Source organism: Meles meles, chromosome 7 (assembly GCF_922984935.1).
Source record: "Meles meles chromosome 7, mMelMel3.1 paternal haplotype, whole genome shotgun sequence".
NCBI lineage: Eukaryota > Metazoa > Chordata > Mammalia > Carnivora > Mustelidae > Meles > Meles meles.
In genome coordinates, this window is record NC_060072.1 from 59,040,042 (window position 1) to 59,065,420 (window position 25,379).

Here is a 25,379-nt window from a genome sequence, read left to right on the forward strand (position 1 = left end):
CAGGAGAAAGCTGCAGGGAGAGAGTTCTGCAGATCTTCGTAGGATCCCCAGAGTCTTATGCTGAGTGTGTATCTGTACCAGTGTATGAGAAAATGAGGAAAGAAATCCCTGAAAGACTTGGAGGAACAACTGTCAGAGATCACACAGAACCAGGAATAGTTCTTATTACCATCAGCTAGAGCAGAAAACATCCTAATTCATGGAACAGTATCTTGGGTACTCAAAACGGTTGTGTCTCAATAGTGAGATAAAAATTAGGTTTAATGCAAATGCTATTCAAGTTCCACTAATAGAGACAAGGTCAGAAAGAACCAGACTCCTCGCAAGTAACTTAACAGCATCCCAAAACAGAGCATGGGATATTTATAAGAATATAAAAGTATTCAACAAGGTAAAACTTACAATGTCTTTCATCCAATTAAAACCACTGGGCATACAAAGAAGCAAAAAAAAAAAAAAAAAAGATCCATAATACAGAAAAAATAAAAAATAACCTACTCATTATCAAGATGATAAAATTCATAAACAAGAATATTAAGACATTATTTTAACAGTTTTCTCGGATTGATAAAGTCAAAGAATTATTGAACAAATTGAGACATGGAAGGTTTTTAAGGTATCAAATCAAACTTTTAGAGATGAAAACTCTAACGTCTGAGATGAAAAATACAAGGAAAGAGACTAAAAGCAGACTAGAAATTCTAGAAGACAAGAGTAGTGAACCTGAAGACAGCAAAAGAAACCACCCAGAATGAAACACAGAGAAAGAGGACTGGGGGAAGAATTAACAGAGCATTAATGAACTTGGGGAAACTTCAGATGGCCTAATACACATGCAATTGGATCCTTTCAATGCTAGAAAGGCAGGACCAAAAACGGTAATAATTGCGTAACATTTTGCTTAGTTTAATAAAAACTGTAATCCCACAATCCCAAGAAACAAGAAGAAAATTACACAAAGGTCATGCCATCATCACATGACTTCACACCAGTGAAGAGCTCTCAACTTTGGCAGCAGCAATTATTCGAGTAGCAAGTGATTCTAGTTTCTAGTTTCCACCCCCCCCCACCTTTTCAGAACCAGCAACAGGACACCCTCTCAGAGATACCAGCCATCAATGGTCCAGAAGAATCCTCTCCTCAAAGCTTTCTGTACCCATTCCTCAGGGCATCTCTCCCTTGTGCTCCTGAGACACCAGCACCAACACCAGCACTTCCCCCAGGGTTCTGGGTCCAAGCTTTCAGGGCCCTTCCCCGAGGCTTCTAACATGCTGATAAACCCAAACCATCCCTTTGCTCCCCTAGCCTGAGAGGAGGCTGCTTCCTATCCTGACTACCTCTCTGATATCTCAGCTTTTTGTTTTGTTTTGTTTTTTGCCTTTTTAACCAATTCTGTCTATTAAATTCCATTTAAATAACAGAGAAGGATGATTACCTCTCGTTAGGCCAAAGTATGAAGTTTTAAAAAGGACTGTATGGAATCTCAAATACGCATAGAAAAGTTAAAGTATACAGGCTAAGTAGCCAGAATTAGAATGGGCTGGTTACTGAGCTTTTTCAAATCCATCCCTCTATTCTCAGCTTTGTGATCTGGAGCTTTGTCAGGTGTGTTCCCAATAGATTCTGCCCAAAGAGTATGCTGTGGGGAGATGCGAACCTAGAGGGGAACAAGGCACCTGCTCCCTTCTGTCTTACTTCCGGCTCATATTATCATCACTCGAATAACAGTTCTTCACTCCATAAGTAGCAAATGACCCCCAGTAGGCTCCAGTTACCAGTTTGTGTTTTCGGCACTCCCCAGAGCAGCCTCATCATGCCCTCACAGAAGTCTGAGTACCAGCTGGTTGGCATGGTCTCCTGAGATCTGTATCCTTCTCTGAATTCCTGAGGTCACAGCACTAGAAAGGCCATGCCTCCTTTCTCAGCGTTTCTTTACCAGCTCTGGGGTCCTTCTTCTAAACTTCTCAGGTACCAATGTCTGGATCTGAACTCCGCAGTACCTCTCCCTCGAGATTCTAAATTCTGAGAATCCCATCTCTTCCCTTTGTCCCCACAGCCCTGAAGGAAGCAACTGCTTTCTGCAATCACCACCACTGTGCTATTTTCCATTGGAATTTCATAGCATAATGACAACTTTATAAATTACATCAATTCTTTTAATATCATATATATCACATTTCACGCAGGCTATTTTAACTCTTCTATTTTCTCTTGTCTTATCCCTACATTTTCAGAGACTTTCAGCAAGGGTTAAGTTATGAATGCGTGTCAGTGCTTAGGACATGGAAAAGATCTAGAGTGACCTTCATCATTCTTGTTTTTGTTTCATTTTGTCCGAGGGGCATCGTTTTAGGGAAGATTAGCAACTCCCATATCTCTCATAATTTGGGGGGAACTGAGACCCTAGGAACCCATTTCCTTGTCTATAAAATATAGCTCACGGAGTTACTACAGTTACCTAAGGAAGGATTTCTGTGGAAGCACTTAGTAATCCTAAGTGCTGTCATACATTTGTTTTTACCCCGAGACCAGCTCTTACTAGATGTTGAACTGTACTAGAAATCAGCTAAAAAAAACAAAAAAAGAGTGGGCCTCTGTTTTTCCCCATTCCGCGCAACCCTGGTCCATAGTCTACATACCAAAGATCCCTTTTGCCAATGAGACAGAAGCCATTTATTACCATACAGCAAATACTGTTTATTGCAGACTTTCCAGCTGACTCATGTGAAAAAGGCACTATGAAAATTAATGAATCTAGATAATCTCTCTAAATGGATTTATGTTAAAATATACAACATTCTTACATAACATCTGTTTTATATATGTGAAATAATATAACATTTAAAGACAAAAATTGTGTTTCCAAAAATAACATTTGTTGAAGGTTAAGTATCTTTCTTTTCTCTATCTAGAATCTTTCACAGGATTAAAATATGTGTAAATTAAGTGTTTCTTATTACCAGAAAAACTTGACACAGATAAACACACGAAGTGGCCCCAATATCCATTTAACTACTCTTATCAATATTCAGAACTGAGGCCTTCATTAAGCAAAATACTGTAACGCACACCAATGCAGGCTACTTTCTGGGACACATTTTGACTGCATCTGACCTCTTTTCCACTTGTGCTTTCTCATATATAAGAACACAGTATAGATAATAAGCAGAACATAAACTAAATCAAAAGACAGGCCATACAAGGAATTGTGATCAACAGAGCCATGACAAGTGAATTGTCTTGGGAATGCTCCATAAATCTGTATTTGCATGTCCAAGGCCTTGTTGTATTCTACAGTTCATTAAATGTTTTGATTTTTTTTTTAAAAAATGGTTGGCATGAAGAACTTTAAATAAATCTAAATATTCTATCATTGAGTATGTCAAAGAAGAGACCTCAGTAAGTAGAGGCTACTCTAAAGTAAGCTATGCTCTGAATGACAGACACCAGGGTCATGGGCAAAATTGAAATTATTTAGATTTTAATCACGGGAAATATCTTTGTTTTGTTGCAGTAAATAAATTCACCACTGTCAGAAGGAGCCCGCTTACACACTGAGATGGGGGTTGAAATAATTAATCCAATAAACGAACCCTCACCTTGGTAAATAAAGCAGGCAAAAATATTCCCCAAGGGCAAAACAGCTATTTAAAATTATTCAGCTTTAATAAAAATAATGGGCCTCTGCTTACTTATGCTTGCATTGTCTTTATGGCGATAACTTAGGAATTCCGAGAAGTAAGAATCTGACATTCCCTTCATGGCTTCTTAAAACAAAGCACATTGGAATAATGCCACAGATTTAAATGGAGTTTAAAGACAAATTAGTGACTGCTTCCCTCATCAAAAGACTCCACTCCTGAGTCACTGGCCGCGGCACTGATTTTCTCCTGCCGTCTTCGCATGATCTCTTGCAACTCGGAGCTGCCACTATTATCCTGAAAAACAGACAAGGTTCAGACAAGACGGTTATGGGATTGTGCAGGCTGAGGGTCATGTGATGAAATGGGTCAGGGTACGAGTCCTTTGTTTTTCTCCAACTATCTCTTGGGGAGAAGAAGGCTGCCCTTCCTATAAAGTGATGCTTCTGGACTTCACTAATACATCACAGTAATCGTTTTTCATTTATGAATTGTGTCTTTAGGCAATTCATTCACCACACCTTTCACTCGGCCATGATAAAAATAAATCAATAATGTATGTGGAATGCTCCAGACTCCCTGGGAGAAATAAGGTATGTGTACAATAAGCATACTATGATGGTGAATTATCAAAGAACCTTCTGAAGTCGAGCAAGATACTCATCTGCCCTTAGGGGGTTCTAAATTAGGCTCAAAGACTGGGCTCAGGGTACAGCAAGCTCCCTCCAGAATACAGGAAGGCTCTGACTCTCATGTCAGCTTTTCTCTTTGCCACACTCTACCTACTAAACCTGTGCACCTTGGTTATTCTGCTCGCATCAGTGGAAGTTTCTGGCAAGCCAGGTGAGTCATCTAAAAGATGGACTAGATGCAAGAGAAGGGTGTGGCGGGAGGGCAGTTGAGGAAGATGATGAACCCTGGTTCATATCCAGAAAAACTGAAGGAAGAGACCAAGAGGAAGTGGGCGGTGAGGGCAAATTATATGCAATCTGACACAAAGAATTCAGGAGATTTGGAACTTTCTCTCATACCCTCGAGAAGGAAATTTATATACTCTCAATAAAGTTAAAATGTATAATGGTTAAAAAAAAACTGTCTCCGAAAAGATACAATCCTTATTCATATTCAAAATATGGAAAGCCTGATCGAGGACATGTCCAAGATCCACCTAACATAGAACTCCCAAGATCAATGTTGTAGGACAAATTTCCAAGGAAATAAACTTTCTCCTGAGAGTGGTTACAAGGTTACATGCATGAAGCTATTTCACTGTGAGTTATTTCACTGTTGAATTTAGAGGATATACTGGCTAGGGGAAATTATGTATCAATTTTACGCTGAAGCCAATATCCTTTCAGTTGAGTAGAAGTATAATTTCATGAAAGCTATTAAGAGCTATGAGATATAACAGTAAAACTACTACCCTTACAGAGCCCATTTTAAGAAGAGTAGGAAGAGGAAGTTTAAGGATATTCCATTTAGAAAACATTGCCTCTCCTCCTTTCCCACCACCGACAACTATGACTAAATAATTATTCTTCAGCACTCTCTCTTTTCAATGAATATTACCTAATATTTTCCCTCTGATTGTTTAGATATATAACAAGACCTAAAACCCACAGCCAGGGTTTTAAGACCTTGTAACCACTGGCCTACTAGAATCTCCAAACTAAGATTAAGAACAGGCAAAAATTCTGACCTCTTAAGGCATTTACTCATTCAGAAGTAAATGTTCACTACTGTGTCAAAATTTAAATTCCTACAGAAGTAGTTAATGCATATAAAATGAGAACATTGGACTTTTCATTAAATGTCCAAAAGCATATGCTCCAAGCTTCATGTTACAGGAACATTTATGATAAATTAATCTACTGCAAATGGTCATGGATGGTCTCCAGTGATCAATTACAAAAGTGGAGTCAAATTTAATTCAGTTCTGTATGAAAGGGAAATTGACAACTATGGACATAAACAGCTGATTTCAGAGCTTTCAATTTGCAGTCCACACTCTTGATTAATGCAAACACCAACTTAGGTTGACAAGTCATACCTCTAATGCAGCTTTTTGTACAGTGATTTGGCTAAAAACTCTGGACCCTTCAGGGCAGACTGTCCTCAATTCCTCTTTGTTGAGAGAGAAAAGTTGTGCACCGTTTAATACTCCAAGACTATTGACAGTCCTAAAAAGCACAGGAGAAAGAAAGAGAAATACAACATTAAAAATATTATCTAGATAGGGGTGCCTGGGTGGCTCAGTCAGTTAAGTGTCCCGCTCTTGATTTTGGCTCGGGTCATGATCTCGGGGTCAGGGGACTGAGTCCGGCAGCAGGCTCTGCACTGGGCACTGAGCCTGCCTTTGCCCCTCCCTGCCCCCAGCTCATGCTCTCTCTCGCAAAATAAAAGTTTTATATATATATATATATATATATATATATATATATAAAACAAAGGAAGAAAGTTTCTGGTCCTGCCATAATCTCTCTTTTCTAAGTGTTCCAAATAACAAAACTCTTATAAAATGGTACTACAGGGCTTATTCAGAGCAGTGACAAAGGACTTTCATGATGATGACCCTGAGGCTATAGAAGATGATTATGAAGTATCAAAAGGAGCCAATTGTATTTAGTATCATTATTGTGGAGTACCAATTCCCTGAAATATGGTGTTTCATAGGGGGAACACATAACTTTCTAGTAACCAGGCAACTGACTAATCAATATATCTAATTTTTCAGTCATGTGGGTATATGAGTTTATCAAATTCTCTTAAATATGTATGATTGAAATAGTTCCTTGTATCAAATACAAATAAAGTATTTTCAGATTTTTAGATTATAAATAAATTGAATTGTTGCCATGGGCTTACTAAGGGAAAAGCTCTATTACATTATTATATATGATAGGTAATTTATCTATTCTTTATTTGGCTGAGAATCTATATCCTGCAGCAGAACATTCTGCTATATGCCCTCTAACATCTGGGGAGTCCAGCTAATACCTTAGTCCTACCCTGAGTGACCAGATGAGGGGGAAAGAACACTATTGCCTCAAAGCTCCTGATGGTTTGCTTAAGGGACCACCAGTAAGTAGTCATTATTAACTAGAAAACAGGGTAACACCAAATTATAGTTACATCTGCTTCTTCCATTTTTTTTTAAAGATTTTATTTATTTATTTGACAGAGAGAAATCACAAGAGAGGCAGGCAGAGAGAGAGGAAAGGAAGCAGGCTCTCCGCTGAGAGAGAGCCTAATGTGGGACTCGATCCCAGGACCCCGAGATCATGACCTGAGCTGAAGGCAGTGGCTCAACCCACTGAGCCACCCAGGCGCCCCCCATTTTTTTTTAAGCTACAAATACGTATAGTTATTTCCTGAGCATGGAACAAATGCAGTCTGGGCTCCCCAGATTTTTAAAGAGTCATGTGTGACATCTTAGCCACCAAACTGAAAGTAAAGCATATGTTACATACAGAAATGCGAAGCCCTCCCAGAGAGACTTACACAGGGCTGAACCCCTTCGACTGTAACCACGTCTTCACATCTTCTGGTGTGGAGTCATACGTGATATTGACAACTGGCACATTCTGCCGTGGCACGTGGAACTTCTTCTGGGCGGCGCTCCGACCAATGGTCAGTCTGTGGATGAGCTCGTCCTGCACTTCCTCCATCTGAGATTTCCTTCCTGCACACCAGCACGGGGTGGTTATTTTCAAAAACCGGTAGCATGTGTCACACTTGCTAGAATCCCAATGCCCCAAATCCTTTGACCCCAAAAGAACTTATAATCTAGTGTTCCTACCATCTTGCCTCACTGTCAACCTCACCCAGAACAAATTCCATGATCAATTATTAAAATCACTCCTTGGCTCTTCTCCTCTCTCTTCATTGTACTCACCTGGCAAAATGCCAACCCTTGTTAAATCGAACTTTCTGCTTATTCTGTGCCTGCACCTGCACAGTGAGTATAACACAACAATGCTGAATGATCTCATGTTAAATTCATGAATATGAACCTCAACCAGGCTGCTGTTTCCTGACAATCAGACTGCATTTCCTTAGGTCCATGGTAACAAGTGGGGGTAATTTTGACCCCAGGGACATCTGCCAATGGCAGGACACACTTTTGGATGGTACAAGTAGAGGGGAGGAGGAGAAGGGATGCAACTATCATGTTGTAGGTAGAAGCTGGGGCTGCATAAAACATTCTATGAGGTACACGCCAGTCTCCTACCACAGAGAATTATACCGCCCTGTGTCCGCAAGACTCAGGTCGAGAATCAGCCCTAGACCACATAGCTGCCCACTGTTAGATGCGCATGTACTCTCTTCTTTGTCTGCCAACCTCCAACACTCATTCTCCAATTCCCACCTGGAACTGATGATCTCACTTTCCTAATGTCGAACAAAATAAAGAAGTTAGAAGAGAACCTCCATTAAGTTCCCTTAGCGGTTTTCCTCGACTACTGGCACTTTCTCCACGCACTCTGCCTCCCTCCTCTTCCTTCCTTCCCTCTCTTCCTACTACATTATGAATCAACTGTTTCTACACTCCTAAGGCCCACCCCTCTACATGTGCATATTTCCCATCTCCTCTGCCTATTTAAATACTTCAACAGTAATTTCTCTACTTATCTCGGGTATCCATCTTCCTCTTTTACTGAATCATTTCATCAGCATGCAAACATATTTTGTATTATTTTGATATCTTTCCTCTCCCCTTTAAGCCCTTTCTTGACCCCGTGTCCTTCTCAGCTACTGCTCCTTTCTCTGCTCCCCTTCTTGTTAAACTCCATGAAAAGTTGTTTATACCAGCTAACTCCCATTCTTGTTCTCCAATTTTCTCTTGAATTCGTGGCTAAAAAAATGGGCTTTGGGCCCCATCCTCCACCACATTTTGCTAAATTCCTATGGTCAGTTCCCAGTCACCATCTCATTTAACCTACTGGCAACATACGACGAAGGTGATCGTTCCTTAAAATCCCTTCTTCCTGTGGCCTCTAGGACACCATGCTCACCTGATTTTCTTCCTGTCTCACTGGCCTCTCCTCAGTATTCTTCTCTGATTCTTCTCTTCTGCCCAGTAAGGGCACAATCCTTGGACCTCCCCTCTGCCAGCACTCACTCCATTAATGATCACTCTGCCGTTTAAAAGCTGATGACTCCCCAAATTATTTCTCCAGTCCAGACTGTTCCTCAGGACTCTAACCCATATATGCCAGCCGTCTACTTGATAAATTCATTCGGGTGTCTATTAGATAGCTCAAACAGAACGTGTCCAAATCTGAACCACTTCCTGAAGCTTGCTTTTAAGCTATATTTCCCAACTCGGTTGATAGTAATTCCATTTCTTCAGTTCCTCTGGAAAAATGTCACGGAGCTCTGCTAGACTTCTTTGGCCTCTATTACACCCAATCATCAGCAAACTCTATTAGGCCTATCATCAAAACATACCAAAAACCCAGCCACTTTACTCCATTTTTTCTGTGACTAGCTCAGTCTGAGCCACTGGCCTAGTCACAGGTGGTATTCCTTCTACTCTCGACCACAGCAGCCCTTGTCTTCTGTTTTCAATAGAAAAGCTAACGTGATCTTTTTAAGATGTATGTCAGATATTGCAACTCTCCGGCTCTAAGCCCTTCCAAGTCATACAAAGTACTCCCAATAAAAGGCCTTAGATGACCATTTTCTGAGGTAACTCTACTGCTCTTGAAGACCTCTGCTCTAGCTAACGGCTTCCTTGGTGCTCTTCAAAATTAAGGGCCTGTACCTAGAATGCTTTCCCCCTTACGAATCCACTTGACTCACTCTTCCCCTCCTTTGACTTTCCACATTTAAAATTGCAACCCCCTCCCCATCAGCACTTTCCTATCCACATGGCTTTATTTTTCTCCAAAATCACTTATAATATTCTCTATCAACTCAATCATGTACCTCTCTCCTTGCATCAAAATATATACCTGAAGAGAAAACAGATTTGTGGCTGCTTTGTTTGCTTTACCTGAAGTACCTAGAACAGAGTAGGTACTCAATAAATACTCACTGAATAAATGAATGACTAAGGCATTCTGCTGACGTTTTCAGTGAGAGAGACTTTGCAAAGCATCATATACAAAACCCTAAAAGAAAGAGCTAAGAGAATGGAGGCCACAAGGGATCTGTTGAAATCACAGTATTAATTAGCAGAATTTAGTTAGAACTCAATTTCCTGACTCTCAGTTCATGGCTGCTTTATGACTGAAACTACCTTCAATCAACTTACACGTTATTGCTCTCCCCAACCCATTTTATGCTTATGGGAAAGATGTGTATATGCAAATATCTTTATGAGAAAAATGGGGAAGAAATTAATGTAGGGGAAAAAGAATAATGTACTTGTGTATTTAAAAACATATACACACATACACATTATATATAATTACATATGTAATATACTTATTACATATATGCACACACACATATAGATACATTATTTGTATATAATCTTTAAGGATTAAGTAGAAAACTGATACAGTAATTCAGTTAACTAATTAATTTGGCAAGTGGCAATGACCAGGCCACTAAGGGAGCTTTTTGTGACTACGCTTTTATGATCTTTTTTGTCTTTTTTCTTTTCATTCTTTCCTTCTTTTCTTTTTCAGGGAGAATATTTCTGAGTGTTTGGTGTCCTTGAGAAATAAATAAAAATGTGAAATAACCAAATAGTTCTTTCAGTCTAATTTTTTAAAGCCTTAGGTATTCAGGAAACCTGGAGAAGTCAAAAGACAGCAAGAGGAGAAATGAAGGGTGAGAGGGAGGACGAGCAAAGGGGCGAGAGACCTTGAGAGGGAACGTTGCCGATTGGTTCATTTACGTAATACACAGCATGCATTCCACTAGTTCGCTTTTTTAATTCACTTCAAACTGCCACACAGAATACAAGGATGTCTCAAAGGTGTAAAATGGACAGAGTATCACCACACTAAAAGATTTATTTTCTTATCTATTAACTTAGACACTGCATGATCACCTCTAGTTCACAGCATAACTTTCCAAAGAGTAAAAAACCCTCCTCCGCTGTGCTCTGGGCTTCTGGTTTCCATTTGCAATGTTCTAGCACACAATAACAAATCAGACTGACTTTACACCTCTTTCTGAAATAACACTTCTGATTACAAAAGATTAAACCCAAATAAAAGGACTAACATTTCAAAGGAAGTGGAAGAAATGCAAAATACCTGAAGCATTGGTATCTTCAAAAGTGATGAGAACCTTTTTGAATCCTGTGATAAACCAATTTGAATAGCTTATATGACTCATGGCTCCAAGCAGCCAGTTTGAATAGGCCTGTCTCTCTCCCTACCTGCTACCTTTTAAAAAACAGGCATGTTGCCTTTTTTCCCTTCTTAAGGCTATTTGGTAACTCTTTTCTTGGGAGTATCACTTTTTTTTTTTTTTTTTTGAGTAAGTATCACTTTCCAGTTCCTTCCATTTTATTTTAACCAGAAGTCTAGGTAGTAAGCAGAGAATGTAAGAAGTCTAAAAGGCTTATTTTGAGAGAAATCTGGCAATTGACAAATATACATTTAAATGTCTGTTTGGTTCTAAAAGACTGTCAAGAAGCCCCTATGTTCATTTAGAAAAACTGTTCTCCAAAAACGTGCTTGCTCAGGAAAAAGCTATCATGAAAATAAGCATTTTATAAAAAGAAATACTTTAGTTAATATGAAACTATGCTTCTGAGTTATCTTTAAAAGGGAACTTTGTGTAGGGAAATGTAAAATTTTTTGTTACAAAGAAACAAGTATAGATTTAATTCAGGGAGAGATGTATATTTTTATATACCAATGATACCCTTTTACTTATGAAAAACAGATTCAAAAATGATGAGTCACAATTATCAGGAGAGTTCTCTATCTTTGAAGTATTCAAACTATGTCCCTTTCCCATTAGGTTATTCTTAGTTTCTTAGACTAGGACAAAGAACAAACTGTCCCAACCCACAGACTGTTCCAAAGGGGGACTAGATGCCTATGAACTCTGATCTAGGCCTTGAAAGAGTACTGCAGTGTCAAAGATTACTGCGCTGACGTATCAAGGAAGAGAGATGTTATAAACTTGTGGTAAAAATGAAAAAAAGAACAGTCATTTCTGAGAGGGAAATTTTCCTTAGGGAAATCAATAAAAATATTTATAGAACCTTCTCATCTCAAAACTATGTCTTTAAGTGTCTTTGAAAAAAACAAAACATCTTTTAAAAAAATACACAAACATTTAAGAAAATTTAGTAGCACAGCATACTTCTACACACTTACACATTCTCACACACACAGTTGTTTTTGCTGCACAATTTATCATTTCTCTAAAGCTTCACTTTTCCATTACTTTCTGGCAAGGTTAGGATATGGATAAGAAGATGGTAAATCAGCTCTATTTCAGAGAAGAAAATAAGGTATAAAAGTAGACTAATGCTTATTGCATTTAGCCAGAACTTCTACAACTAAACAGTAATAGATGTATCTTCTTCTAAAATTTAAAAATTTATCAAAAAATGACCACAACTGAATAGATGCAGTTATGACTTATTGAGATGAGAAAAACGTCAGATGAAAATGGAAGTAAAAGATTCGGTATTTACTTTTAAATCTAACCATCCAATGTCAGCTTTAAAGTTAATAGTTCAGGGGTGCCTGGTAGCTAAGTGTGTTGCTAAGCAGCTCACTCTTGGTTTTAGCTCAGGTCATGACCTCTGAGTCAGGAGATCGACCCCCACCTCAGGCTCTGCACTCAGGGGGAGTCTGCTGGAGATTTTTCTCTCCCTCTTCCTCTACCCCTCCCCTCACTAAAATAATAAATAAACCTTTAAAAAAAATAGTTCAATACTTGTATTTGAATGGCAGAGATGGGATTTGATAAGAAGACAAATCTGGGAGTCATTCCTTCTCTACCAATATGGACAATATTAAAAGAGATGGAAATAGATTGATCACTGACAGTAAAAGTAAGTTTACATGGAGGGAAGAACCCAGAAATGAGCCCTAGGAGACGCCACACTGAAAGACCGAAAGAAAGACATGCTTTATACATATGCATACGCTCACGTTCACGTGCATACACACGTATTGAAGAAGTTATCTTCCTGGCTCTAATTTTCCAACAATGTTTACAAGTCCAGGATAGGTAAAGCAAGGTAATTTTATAATATATATACAAACATAATTTGAAGATTAAATAAGAAAAATTGTCTTGGAATTCCCTTCAAATTTCAAATTTCCTACACTGCTGTTCAACAGTATAAACAAGGATACTCCAAAGTTTGCCACAGTGTCATTTCTTTCAGCTTTCTAAAATCTGGTTTTCACAGAAATCATTTATGTAACACATCAAACTTAATGTTATGAACATACGAAGTTGAAGTCTAAATCAAATAAAACCTGAATTTGGAGGGAAAATTTGAAATTGGTACTGGCAGGCTGATTGTGTTGAGTGTGAGTGTGTGTGTGTGTGTGTGTGTGTGTGTCACAAATATGAGGAAGAGGAGCAGGAAAACCATGATGATGATTCTGATGATGATAGCAGCAAATATTTGAACTGCTCATTATTGGTCATATTGGTCAAAAATCAGAGTTTTTCAACCTCAGCATCATTGACATTTTGGAGCAGATAATTCTGTTGTGGGGGGCTGATCTGTTCTTTGTAGGATGTTGCTAAACAGCCCTGGCTTCTACCTGTTAGATGCCAGCAGCATTCACCCGGCTGTGAACAGAACATTCCTCCAGACAATGCCGAATGTTCCCTCCGGGAAGGCAGTATGACCATCTCTGGGTGAGAACGACTGATCTAAATGATTTATATGTACTATACCTCACTAAATCCTCACAATCATCCTATGAAGAAGATGCCATCATTTGCCCTCACTGTTCGAACATGGAAGTGGAGAGAGGATTATTAAATTGTTGAAGGTCAGTGGCCCTAAGTGGTGTTTCACTCTACAAACTCAAGTATGTTTGGCTCCAGAATCTATATTCAACCACCACAATAGATTGGAATATGTGTAGGAATATACACAATTAAACAGTGGAGAGAACTTCCTGCTTCTTAGAATTACCTGAAGGACAAGAAACTAGATGAAAGTGTTTGCAATCTATGAAGTAGAGTGCAGGTATAAAGGACCAGTATTTATATTTAATAATGTTTAGTACCCATAGAACCAACAATATTTTACTTAGCGGTGCTTTTCATTCACGGGAGAAACTGCATATTGTTGCCTCCCTGGGAAACTTACGGTCCACGGGAAGTTGTTTGTGTCTCTGGTTATCTCGCACGATGCTGCCGCCGCTGTCGCTGGAACTGCTATTCTGACGGGTGACATTTGCCGAGATCTTTGGCACAGAAACAGGTGCTGGAGTGGAAGGAGGAAGCGGGACAGGAACAGGAGCCGGTGTTGGAGGAGGTGATGGAGCAGAGGGAGTGTCAGTTGGTCTGGGACCATACTCCATCCTTTGTTTCTATAAAGACAAATCATTAATTTGAAATTGCAAAATTATAAAACCTAGGCTAGGAAACAGTATATACTTGACAGGACATTGCTGGCTATTTATTTGTAAACTCACCTGCAAACCCATAATAATTTGTGTGTGTGTGCACACACACCCTCTGATCTTTTATGATACAATGATCATTAAAAATCATCTTTTAAATATTCTACATATTTGTTCAAATTCAAAATGTAAATTAAGAAGTCAAAAGAGGGGCGCCTGGGTGGCTCAGTGGGTTAAGCCACTGCCTTCTGCTCAGGTCATGATCTCAGGGTCCTGGGATCGAGCCCCGCATCGGGCTCTCTGTTCAGCAGGAAACCTGCTTCCTCCTCTCTCTCTCTCTGCCTGCCTCTCTGCCTGCTTGTGATCTCTCTCTGTGTGTCAAATAAATAAATAAAATCTTAAAAAAAAAAAAAAGAAGTCAAAAGATATATCAATAGCAAATAGTAGTATTAGTAATAGTAATAAATGTAAAAAAAAAAAATCTGAACTTGGAATCACATAAGACCAGGGTAGGTCAAAAGATTATGATTATTTTATAGTTTCCATCAATATTAACCTCTAATTGCACTGGAAGTTTGAATGTCACTAACAAAGCATTACTTACTCCTTAGTTTTAAAGTATGCTAGATTAAGTAATGTTTAATTATGCTATTTCCACGTAGTTTGTTAAGGAAAAGGATAATATCTCAGTAGATAAAAGGACTATGTTTTAATATAAATAAGTAATTTTTAAATGCTATTAATTTTTTCAAGTCATAACACTTTCTGAAAGGTGAATTTGTCAAAATACACAGTAACTTTCAGTAATTTTTAAATCACAATTGTTAGGGTATTAGAAAACTGTATCTTTGTATATTCCCTATTAAACTCCACAGAAAAGTTAAAACTTCAAACAAAATAATTTTAACTGATAGATAATTGCATTGTAACAAGTTCCAAATTCCCAAAAGGCAGCTTTTGGTTATTTTTTGTTTTTGGTGGTTTTTTTTTGGTAGTATCAAATATACAGAACAATGACTTATAATTTAGGTGAAATTTAGATGCAGCACTAGTACAATTTTAGTTATGCTAATATTCAAAATTAACAGGCCTTTTGGTAATCTGGTCCTTTCGTTAGAACAGTATTTTCTTCTAATTCCTAAATTGGCCCAAATATAAGGTAACACTGATTTTAGAAGATGCCTCCCCAATTTCCACAGAGATGAAAAATATAAAAATACACAACACACACACCATTTTAAAATTAAATCATTACTCAAAAACAGAACAAACAAACAAAAACAACCAAAAATCACACCATCATTGTAGCTGTCTTCACAGCAAATGAGTAACACCTGTGGAAACCGGTATGGGAAGAAATCCTGGTTCTTCTCTGCTGTTTCTTTAAAAAATACCACTCGCCAGCCAGTGGATGAAGAAAGTCGGAAAGGTAAGACGCAGGCACGAGGAGAAGTGAAAGAAGGGTTTCTAATGATGTTAGATATTGAAGAGAGGAGGACAGGAGGGGGAAGGGAAGAGGCAGGGAAGTAATACAGGGTAAGATTCCTAAGCGTTCTCCATGAAGTTAGATGGGATAGAAACAGAGACTACTGACCCCCACAGCACTGGAGGCCTACAAACACTTCTAATATATTCAATAATAGACTTTTATTATTATTACTTCCCATAAAACAACTTTCCTATATTTGGGCCAATAAGATATTTAAAAACAACCAAAATACAGCAAAGATCACCAAAATATCATACTTAGCACACACCAAAGTCATCTGATTAATGTATATGCAATGTTCCCTTGACAAGAATATCCTTTGCATATGTAATTTCATAAAAGGTTAGTGAATTCTCACATTAGGATCTCAAAAGGGTCCGTTTAAGTTATTGTTTTTAGAGCTTAAGCAAACAATGCCAGCAGCTCCGCACTCCATGATAGGATTCCAATTTTCCTGCATTCATAAAAACAAGAGCCGCTAGTGTTCTGCCATCCATCAATAAAACTGTGAAAAATGGGGTATGCTGTGTGTGACTGTCACCACTGAGCCCCGAGACAGGCTCACCAAATCTTGTGCCTCATTCCTTGGGCATTGCTGTATCATGCAATTTTAGCTGTGTAACCCAAGAGAAGAAGAGGCTTAAAACATACATATTTGATTAAAGAGAAACCATATGAAAACTTGTCACAAATTTACTTGCATATTTTCCCCTTTTCTTGGTCCTTTCTTCCTGCCTCATGTTTCCAGCCCATGGAATGAAAGGGGGAGGCAAGTGTTTCCTCAAATCATTAGAACCTGCCCTGAAACAGCAACCAAGGCTTTTCTGTGGAAACTGATTCCTCATTCTCGGCACGGAGGAAGCAGGTCAGTGTGGACTCTTGAAATCACTTTTCTGTGTCCCTCCCAATCCTTCACTCCCCTTTGCCTTCCACCCAGTTACTGCTCCCCCCCTTCATTATGTGTCTCTTGGTTATTTTTGGTTGGAGGTAGATCCAAATCGATGGCTCCTCAATATATGGGAAGTCTTGGAGAGCAGAATTACACCCTGAACTTTCTTCTCCTGAACCGAGTGCTGAAGCTCTAAATCCTGATCCCCCCAAATCTTGACTGAACTCTTCCTGGTTTGCCCAGGACTTTCCAAGTATTACACTGAAAATTCCACATCCTTAAAAGCCCTCAGCTGTAAACAAACTGGCATGACTTGTCACCTTGACGGGGACCAACTTCTGTACAGGGACTGTTACCCTCTGAACTCTTGCCTTTTATTTCCTGGAAATATATTTAAAGTTCTGTTTAAAATAAAATCTCTCTTTGTCTTCTGTTTCTCTGAAAGGAGTCAGAATTACTAGACCTCATGGCAAATGTACTTTCTTATTGATAATTAAGGTAGAATGAGTCACTTTTCTTTAGCCACTGAAGCTGAAATTCTCAAGGATTAAAGAAAGTTATTAAGAGATAAGCTCTTGATTCATTCAAGATACTGCTTCAGAGGGGAGTTATGCAAGCAAGCCCAACAAAGCCATTGAAATGGAACTGTTCTTAAAAATTTAACCTAACATTTTTCCTCTAAATTTGGTTTCTTTGGAACTCTGCAGTGGGAAAAAAAAAAAAAGGCACAGCTGGAACATTTGGAGGGTGTTAAGTCCAGAAATTGAATCCAAAATATGATATTAAAAAGAAGTGCCATCAGGGAACAAATGTGGGTTACCTCTGACAGCTCGCCAAGTAACTGCTATTAGGAAAATGGAGCAAATCACATCAAATGAGAAAATTAGCATAGGAGATGGAACTAAAATAATATCAATTACAGTTCATATGAGATATCAGAACATATGAGCCAATTAGTTTTTGACAGTAAAATTACCTGCCTGCAAATCAACCAGTGAAGATGCTTGTAAATATATAATTAATTTCCATCATTCCTATCTAGCCATGGAAACTAATTACATAGAATCATGCTACAGTATAAACACTATAGAGTATTTCAGTAACTATTTGTATATTAGAGTATTTTTAAAATATTAAGATGGGTTCATCTTACTCTTACAACTTAAAAAGAATACAATTAAAGCCGATTAAATATAAGGCTAATTCCTCTTTAAAAGCTGACTTTACAAAAGGAAATATACATGATGGTGTGTTTTAGTGAGCTTTAGGTTTAAGCTTGTAAGCGGTATAAATAAGATTTTATAATTTTGTACATGTGCATGTGGTTCAGGCATTACTATATACAAATAGTAACCATATAGGGTCATCTGTACCTAATAACACATACAGAGCTGTAGAGAGCACGCAACAGACAGAGAGGGAGAAGACTATTCAAACTGTTACAAGAAATACTTGGGAAAATGTCAACACGTAAGGCAGAAGAAGAGTAAGCATCCTTATCTAAAAACTGCGCTTCTAATTAATAGATGAATAGAATGTTCTGACATTAATTTTTAAAAACACATTTTGGGGGGTTAAAAAAAACCTTTTTACTATGAAAAATTTTAAAAATATACTAATATAAAATATATAGTACATCATATAGTATAGTACACCATATATTGTGATGAATACTCATTGCCAACATTTTGTCAATCTGTTTTTATCTATTCCCCTCCTTTTCTTTTATTGCTAGGCTATTTTAAAGAAAATCTTTGAGGGGCACCTGGGTGGCTCAGTCAACTAAGCGTCTGCCTTCAGCTCAGGTCCTGATTTCAGGGTCCAGAGACAGAGCCCCGCATCAGGCTCCCAGCTTGGTGGGAAGCCCGCTTCTCTTCTTCCACTCCCCCTGCTCGTATTCCCTCTCTCACTGTGTCTCTCTCTGTCAAATTAAAAACAAAATCTTTGACATCAATTAATTTCAGCTGTATGTATTTTGGTATGGATCACTGAGAAGGTAAATTTTTTTACATGACCTAATTTTTATAAACACATTTTAAAGAACTGAATGAATATTATCAGGAAATTGGTCTGCTGGAATGAACACGGAAACATCTTTAGTAAAATGGTCCCTGTCTGTCCAGCAACGTCTGAATTTCCAGACTGAGCTTGAAAAACAGAGCATTCATAACATGGGGTGAAGTTAAGTGCCGCTAGTGGTTTAAAATTCACCCACAGAAAATATTTCCATTTCTAAGTTAGGGCTACTTAAAACATGCATAGAGAAAAATACCGAAGGTTTATATCTAGACTGGATTGTGGAGATTGAAAGTTGTTGACCCCCTCCATGTCACAGCTGAGCAAACCGGAGCACAGAAAAATAAAGTGTTTTCTTTAAAGCCACAAAGCTCGCCAGTGACAGAACCTAGGACCAGAATCCTGGACTATCAATACCTAGATTAGGTCTTTTTCCATATTATCACAGTATCTCTTGCTAGAAAACAGAGAAGACAAGAAGCTTTCTGTTAATTCACAGGACCGTAATGACCAGATAATCGTAATTATTTGCCCCTTAGTAGAGTAAGAGTATCTACAATAATAATAAGCATACAGACTTAATAATAATAAATGAAAGACTTCTTTAGTCCAGGCGTTGAATACACCAGCAATAATAGCAGGGAGGGGTCAGTTTCTGCTTCCATACAGCGGAGAACCTGCATGGGCGAAAAGGTAACTCTAGCAGCTCAACAGTCACAGTGCCAGAGATCTGGGAGTCAAGTCAAAAGAATTATCAGGAAACTTTATGTGGCAACTAGACTCCAGATGGGGAGAAAGCACCCTGGATATCGATCTGTTGCCCAGCTAAAATACAACAAAGTCCTAGAATGCTCTACAACAAAAATGTTATCAGCAGGTATGTCATTTATCTCCATTTCTCCATAATCTCTCATAAGCACCTACTTCCCTTTCCCTGTGGTTTCACTAAATCTTTTTTAATGTTCCATATCTTTCATAAATTCTTCATTACCTCCTCCTTTTCATTTTTAAAATTTTGTGGAACCCATGGGGGAAACACATTCAGTGGGAATGGCAGTCTTTACAGAGCTGTTAAAAATCACTCCAAATGTGAGGATATTAAATAACCTAGAAGCTCGGGGACCTCAGGTGGCAATTCAACACCTATTGGCTTCTGTTGCCAGGACTAGCATCCCTGCTATCAGGAGAGAATCTCCAACCCAAAGTGTGTGAACAAAGACAAGTGCTGCTCTTGTGGCCTCCCACCGCCACCCCGGGGACAGCCATGAACCTTCACAGGACACACGCGGGTATGAAAAAGGAAGAGTCACAACTGTGAATTTCCAAAATGCTGGTGACTTGTCGATGCTACATGGAACAATTTACAGCTAATTCCCTTATTCCCACCACTCAAAAAATGTCTAGTTTCTAAGTAAACTGTGTAACTTGGATTATTTTCCTAAATGATGGGAAAAAAAAAAAAAGGAAGAATTGATGAAATCCAAGGAATTGATGGGTAAGGCAGAAATCCCATTCTGAGGATGGTAACTATCAGATTAACTTTTGTAACAGTACAATGTATGGTAAAACTATTCTGAGGAAATGTCCCTGAAGCATTCATGTAGTGAGAACCATATGTATATATAAAATGAGAAAATAATCTTTTCCAAGCCTGATTCCCCATGGGCTCTGAATCCAGAGTTCTGGGTCCCAGTCCTGGCTTCACGCAGCTGTGTAACTGTGGGTGACTTACTTTTCCATACCTCGGTTTCTTCATCCATAAAATGTACCTAACTTCATTAGATGTGTGGTGGGAATTCAATGAATGAGTATTTGTGAAGTCCTTAAACAATGCCTCGCCCACAGCACGAACACTGGCCCCTGGCACGCTCTACTTTGGAGGTAATACCATTACCTCCTGAAATGAAGCAATTAACCACTACATATCTTTCTGCAGCCCAGTCCAGGGATCTAAAATGTTTTTGCAAGAAGTAGTTTCTTTAAATTCCTTCCAAATTTTGATCTCAATGAATAGAAGATACCAGGGGGAAAGTATGTCATCCATTTCTAAGGAGAGAGTCACTGCTCGTCATAACTCCAAGCACAAAGGAGCAAAGCTGTGACAGATGGGTTGGAGGTTCTGATTCCAGACAGTAAGCTTTTCAGTGCTAGGCTTTCTGTCTTCCTTTTCATCAAATGCAAGATCCTGGTGCTCAATAAATATTTGGGAGGTGAATGAATGAAAAGATGAGTAAGACACAGAATTGCTTTTGTTTTGTTTGTAATCCAGTGGAGTTCTCAAAGGCCAGGGAGTTAGATCACTGGAATCGACATAGATATTGTGGGACCTTTATTATCATTTCGAAATAAGCCACAGAGTTTTCCTTTAGATAGTGTAGATAAAGGTAACAGATTGGCATGTATTTCCAAGGATGTCCTTCTTTTCCAGCTTCCTTAATCTAGTCATTGTGTGCTTGTTACAAATGCTTTGAAAAACAGGAATTCTTTTAGAGTAGGATTTATGCCAGATAGCAGATTGTCAAACCTACTTATTAAAATTTTACAAGATTTTGGCAGTTTTGTTGGGCTCAGCCCAAAGTTTTCAGGAGCTGTTAAAAAATAAACTGTTTTTAATAAAACCTTTAAAAGTAGGGCTCTTACCCTAAACACACACATACACACACAGCTTCTATAATGTTTCCACATGCATTCCACTGTATTCATGAAGAGTTGCATCCAGAAATTTTTAGGAGACAGTCAAATAGTGTTGAAAAGTTTAAAAGAAAACAGCCCAAACAGGCAATACCCACACATTTCTATTTACATAAAGTAGCAAAACAAACTCCTGAAACTTGTGAGCACTTAAAAAATTTCTTGGTTGTGCCAAGGTTGACGAAAATATAAGATGAGGCTCTGTTCAAGGAAGGAGGGATAGAGTTCATGTTCTCAGAAAGTACTCTCCTTACCTTGGATGTGTATTAATAGTTTTGCTTCAGTTTTAAACAGAAGCAATCATTAAACAGAAATGTCGGGGCGCCTGGGTGGCTCAGTGGATTAAGCCATTGCCTTCGGCTCAGGTCATGATCTCAGGGTCCTGGGATCGAGCCCCGCATCGGGCTCTCTGCTCTGCAGGGAGCCTGCTTCCTCCTCTCTCTCTGCCTGCCTCTCTGCCTACTTGTGATCTCTCTCTCTGTCAAATGAACAAATTGGGGGAACAGGTGGTGGGTAATGGAGAGGGCACGTTTTGCATGGAGCACTGGGTGTTGTGCAAAAAGAACGAATACTGTTACGCTGAAAAAATAAATAAAATGAGAAAAAAAAAAAAACAAAAAAAAACAGAAATGTCAACTGATGGCTCAGGCCAAGGGTCAGAATTGAAGATAAAGATAAGACTGTACATAAATAGATGAAGGAGAAGAGGTTAAATTCATTAGGAAATCTCAGGTGGGAGAAAATCCTTAGAACTGATATTATTTGCAAGTTTTAGGTCTGTATTGGATTTGCTTATTCTTAGCAACGGTGCACACACACACACACACACACACACACACACACAGACACACACACACACCCCAAACTTGAGTAACTGTTTTTAACTCTAAAATATAAATCTTGGCTCCTGCTCATATGCAGCATCTAGGGGTAGCCTCTGTGAACAGTGTTTCTTATTGCTTCTCACAAGTTAATTGTTAAAAATATTCCATAAGTTCAAAGGATATATACTCTATACCGTTTAAGGCATATATTTCAAGCATATATTCTTTAATACTGTTGAAGGCATTTGGTCTAAATCTCTACAGGAAAGAATGTAAATAACAGCATTTATAAACCAGGCAGGAGCCTATGTTATGTCAGGTAACCACATCTCAAAATCAGAAAAGAAGTTAGGAAACAAAAAGGTATTCAGGCTGAGTTAGAAAATTCACTTCAAAAATCCACAGGGAATGGAGTAGACCATACCTTGAATAACTCAAACTCCTTCTTTGGCATCAACAGCTAATGACAAATGATGAACATAAATTAAGTACATAATACATACACACATCAGACCAGCTAAAATAAGCAAACAGAATTCCCACTGCCATCACTGTAAGCTATCAAGAAACATAAATCGTACAGGAATTCTTTTTTAAAATTTGCTTGACTCTTGGATTCTAATAAGGCTGAGGATCACTCTAGGTAAGTAGAGGACTGGGACTCAACTCAAATGCTATGAGGAGCCTAAAGTAACTTAATGAATGGTCATGGCAGTAGGAGTATGATCACAATTCTAGGTTTGGTCAATCTGTATCTTACTAACCCGAGACCTGGCACGAAAATGAACTATTTCACCGCATATTTATTCTATGTTGCTTCTACTCAAACTTATGACATTATTATGGGGTCATTTGTGGTCTTTTGCTCAAGATTCTGAAAACTAAAATTTTCCTGAGGGCACAGTATAGAAGCTACCATAGGTTCAAGGCTATATACGAGATGTTCCCTCCATTCTGCCTCTGCTAGCAGGTCCTGCCAAAGGTCAAAATTCCCAAGGGTTTAATAGTGAGTGAGTTCAGATATCAGGGTTAATGGGATTACCAGGGTCACCAAAGTCCTGAAAATGTGGCATATCACTCAAAACTCAATTATGATCAAGGAGAGACAACCTGCTACCCTATATCATAAGTATATTTTAATCATAAAATCAAGACAGGAAAAATATTATAGTTCAAAGGAATACTCATGCACTAGTGTAAGGTGAGAAGAGTACAAGTTCAAGGTTAGTCAGGGATGGAACATTTAAGAGAATGAGGGCAAAAGATGGTGAAGATGACTTGCTGGACACTCCAGCCACTGTCACAGTGCCACCCTCTATCAAGAGGAAGCCACTGGATAGGAAGGCTCTGGGCAAGAGTGAAGAGGCAGAAATACTACTTCTCCACATGTCAGAGGCATTGTAGGATGGGGAAAAATAGCATTCAGAGAAACATTTACCGGTAAACATTTTGAGCAACTTTCTGAAGAAATACATCAGGAAAAAAATATATATAATTCTTCCCTATATCTGTAACCATTGCTCCCCAATTACCCTAGGAAAAAAATCTATACAAATTGTACAACAAATTAAATCTCAAAATAATTACTACACAAAAGGTATTTAAACCCCAGGGAAAAGTGATGAATTTGAAAGTTTATAAAGATTAAATATTGCCAAAATGTCATAAATACCTGTATGGTATGTGTGTAAGGTGGATCAGCACGCCCTAATCCTGATTCTGGAGGTTTCACAATATCCAAAATGTTATTTGGCACAAATCCAGAGTCTCCACTTGCATTTCGAACTTTCCACCACTGCTTTCTATCATCAAGGATCTGTCATCATGCAAAAAGATAGAGACATCATTCCATACCAAAACCAATCTATGAAAGAAATTCAATTTTTATTCCTTAGACCAAGATGCTCTTTTCACTTACAATAAACTGGCTTACTATCAACATATTGTGGCTTGAATGATTCCCAGGAGTTACACTAATAATTATGATCACTAGTATAGGACAGGCACTGAACCACCACTCTCATGAATATACCTGAGGTTCTCATTACCTGCCAAGAATTTTTAACTATTGGCATTACCAGAAGTACTTATAGATGACTAAGATGACTTGCTTGGAGAGGTCTGTATCCTTTGAATAGGAAGGAACAGTATGAAAACCATTACTTTTCACAAAAACTATGTGACTATCTGACATTATTTACCATAGAAGAGGAACTCTCCATTATGACCTAAGAAAGAGATTTGGGAATCATAGTAAATTACTCCCAGGATCATTAGCTTACTCACTGATGGGTATATTTGTTCAAGGGTACTAGGACAGGAAGAAAAAAAAAAGTGTTCTTATTAAAATATTATGATGCATCTACATAACTAGCATTGATTACAAAATGCATAAAGCCCAGAAGAAGAAAGAGGACAAAGTAAGCCAAGAAATCCAGCCTCTGTCTTCCACATCCCCATTTCTGTCCTCCACCCCCTCCCCCAGAAAAACCCAACGAACAGAAAATAAGAAAAAGCAGCTCCCCTCCTAGTTAGATATAGGCATCTATAATATACCTATATCCTTGATAAAATAACACTGAAGAATAATTTCTTGATCTCCTCATTTCTTTGAGGAAGGTTTAGATATATACCAAATACAATAAATCCATTTTATTAAGAGTATTAAAAAAGTAAAATTCTATTACCTCTAAAATATCATCCTTTAGAACAGAGAGCTCACTGTTGTTCCTTGCCACAAAGTCATACTTGGATTTGGCATATTTCTTGGGTTGTGCTTTGAGTGGTTCATAATTTCTATAAAAAGAAAGAGAAAATATCATTCAGCTAGCTCTTCCTATAGGCTGAAAACAGAAGTAAAATATCCAGGCAAGCTAATTCCTATCAGAAAACATCCTGACAAATTATTTCTATAGTAGTTTAGTTTATCACATTACATAGAATATGAGAACTAAGAAATAAAAAACAACAACTTTGGAGTCCTTCTATTAAAATGAGCATACTATGCCTAGGGCAAAAATTAATAATGCAAAATCACAAGGTTAGTGGGTACTAAGGCGAATTTAGAATGCAAATCTATGAATTCTTTGTCCATTAAATATACTGGGGTATTGCTTTGTTAATTAGCATCTCTACCATGGAAGAACTAGGACAAAGATCAATGTTAGGATTTTTTATAAAATTAAAGGAGACAGAACATAATTTCCATAGTGATAATTTAAATTATATGTTGATTTCACTAATTCAAGCCATATCTTCAATTCATATTAAAAAATTATGACTAAGTGTCAATTTTTAGGAAAGCTTTGTCCA

At 38.2% G+C, this 25,379-nt stretch overlaps 1 protein-coding gene across 10 annotated transcripts in view; it reads right to left on the reverse strand.

Moving 5' to 3' along the window:
- Positions 1 to 2,676: 2,676 nt before the first annotated feature.
- Positions 2,677 to 25,379, reverse strand: part of EPS8 (epidermal growth factor receptor pathway substrate 8) — a 187,222-nt gene continuing 164,519 nt past the window's right edge. For all 10 annotated transcript variants that reach the window (XM_046011269.1, XM_046011277.1, XM_046011274.1 and 7 more), the window contains 6 exons: positions 24,755 to 24,863; positions 23,740 to 23,883; positions 13,903 to 14,125; positions 7,143 to 7,323; positions 5,692 to 5,821; positions 2,677 to 3,938 (listed from right to left, as the gene is read on the reverse strand). In XM_046011269.1, coding sequence (XP_045867225.1) covers positions 3,825 to 3,938; positions 5,692 to 5,821; positions 7,143 to 7,323; positions 13,903 to 14,125; positions 23,740 to 23,883; positions 24,755 to 24,863 — 901 coding nt within the window. In that variant the 3' untranslated portion in view covers positions 2,677 to 3,824. The remainder of the gene's footprint in view (positions 3,939 to 5,691; positions 5,822 to 7,142; positions 7,324 to 13,902; positions 14,126 to 23,739; positions 23,884 to 24,754; positions 24,864 to 25,379) is intronic.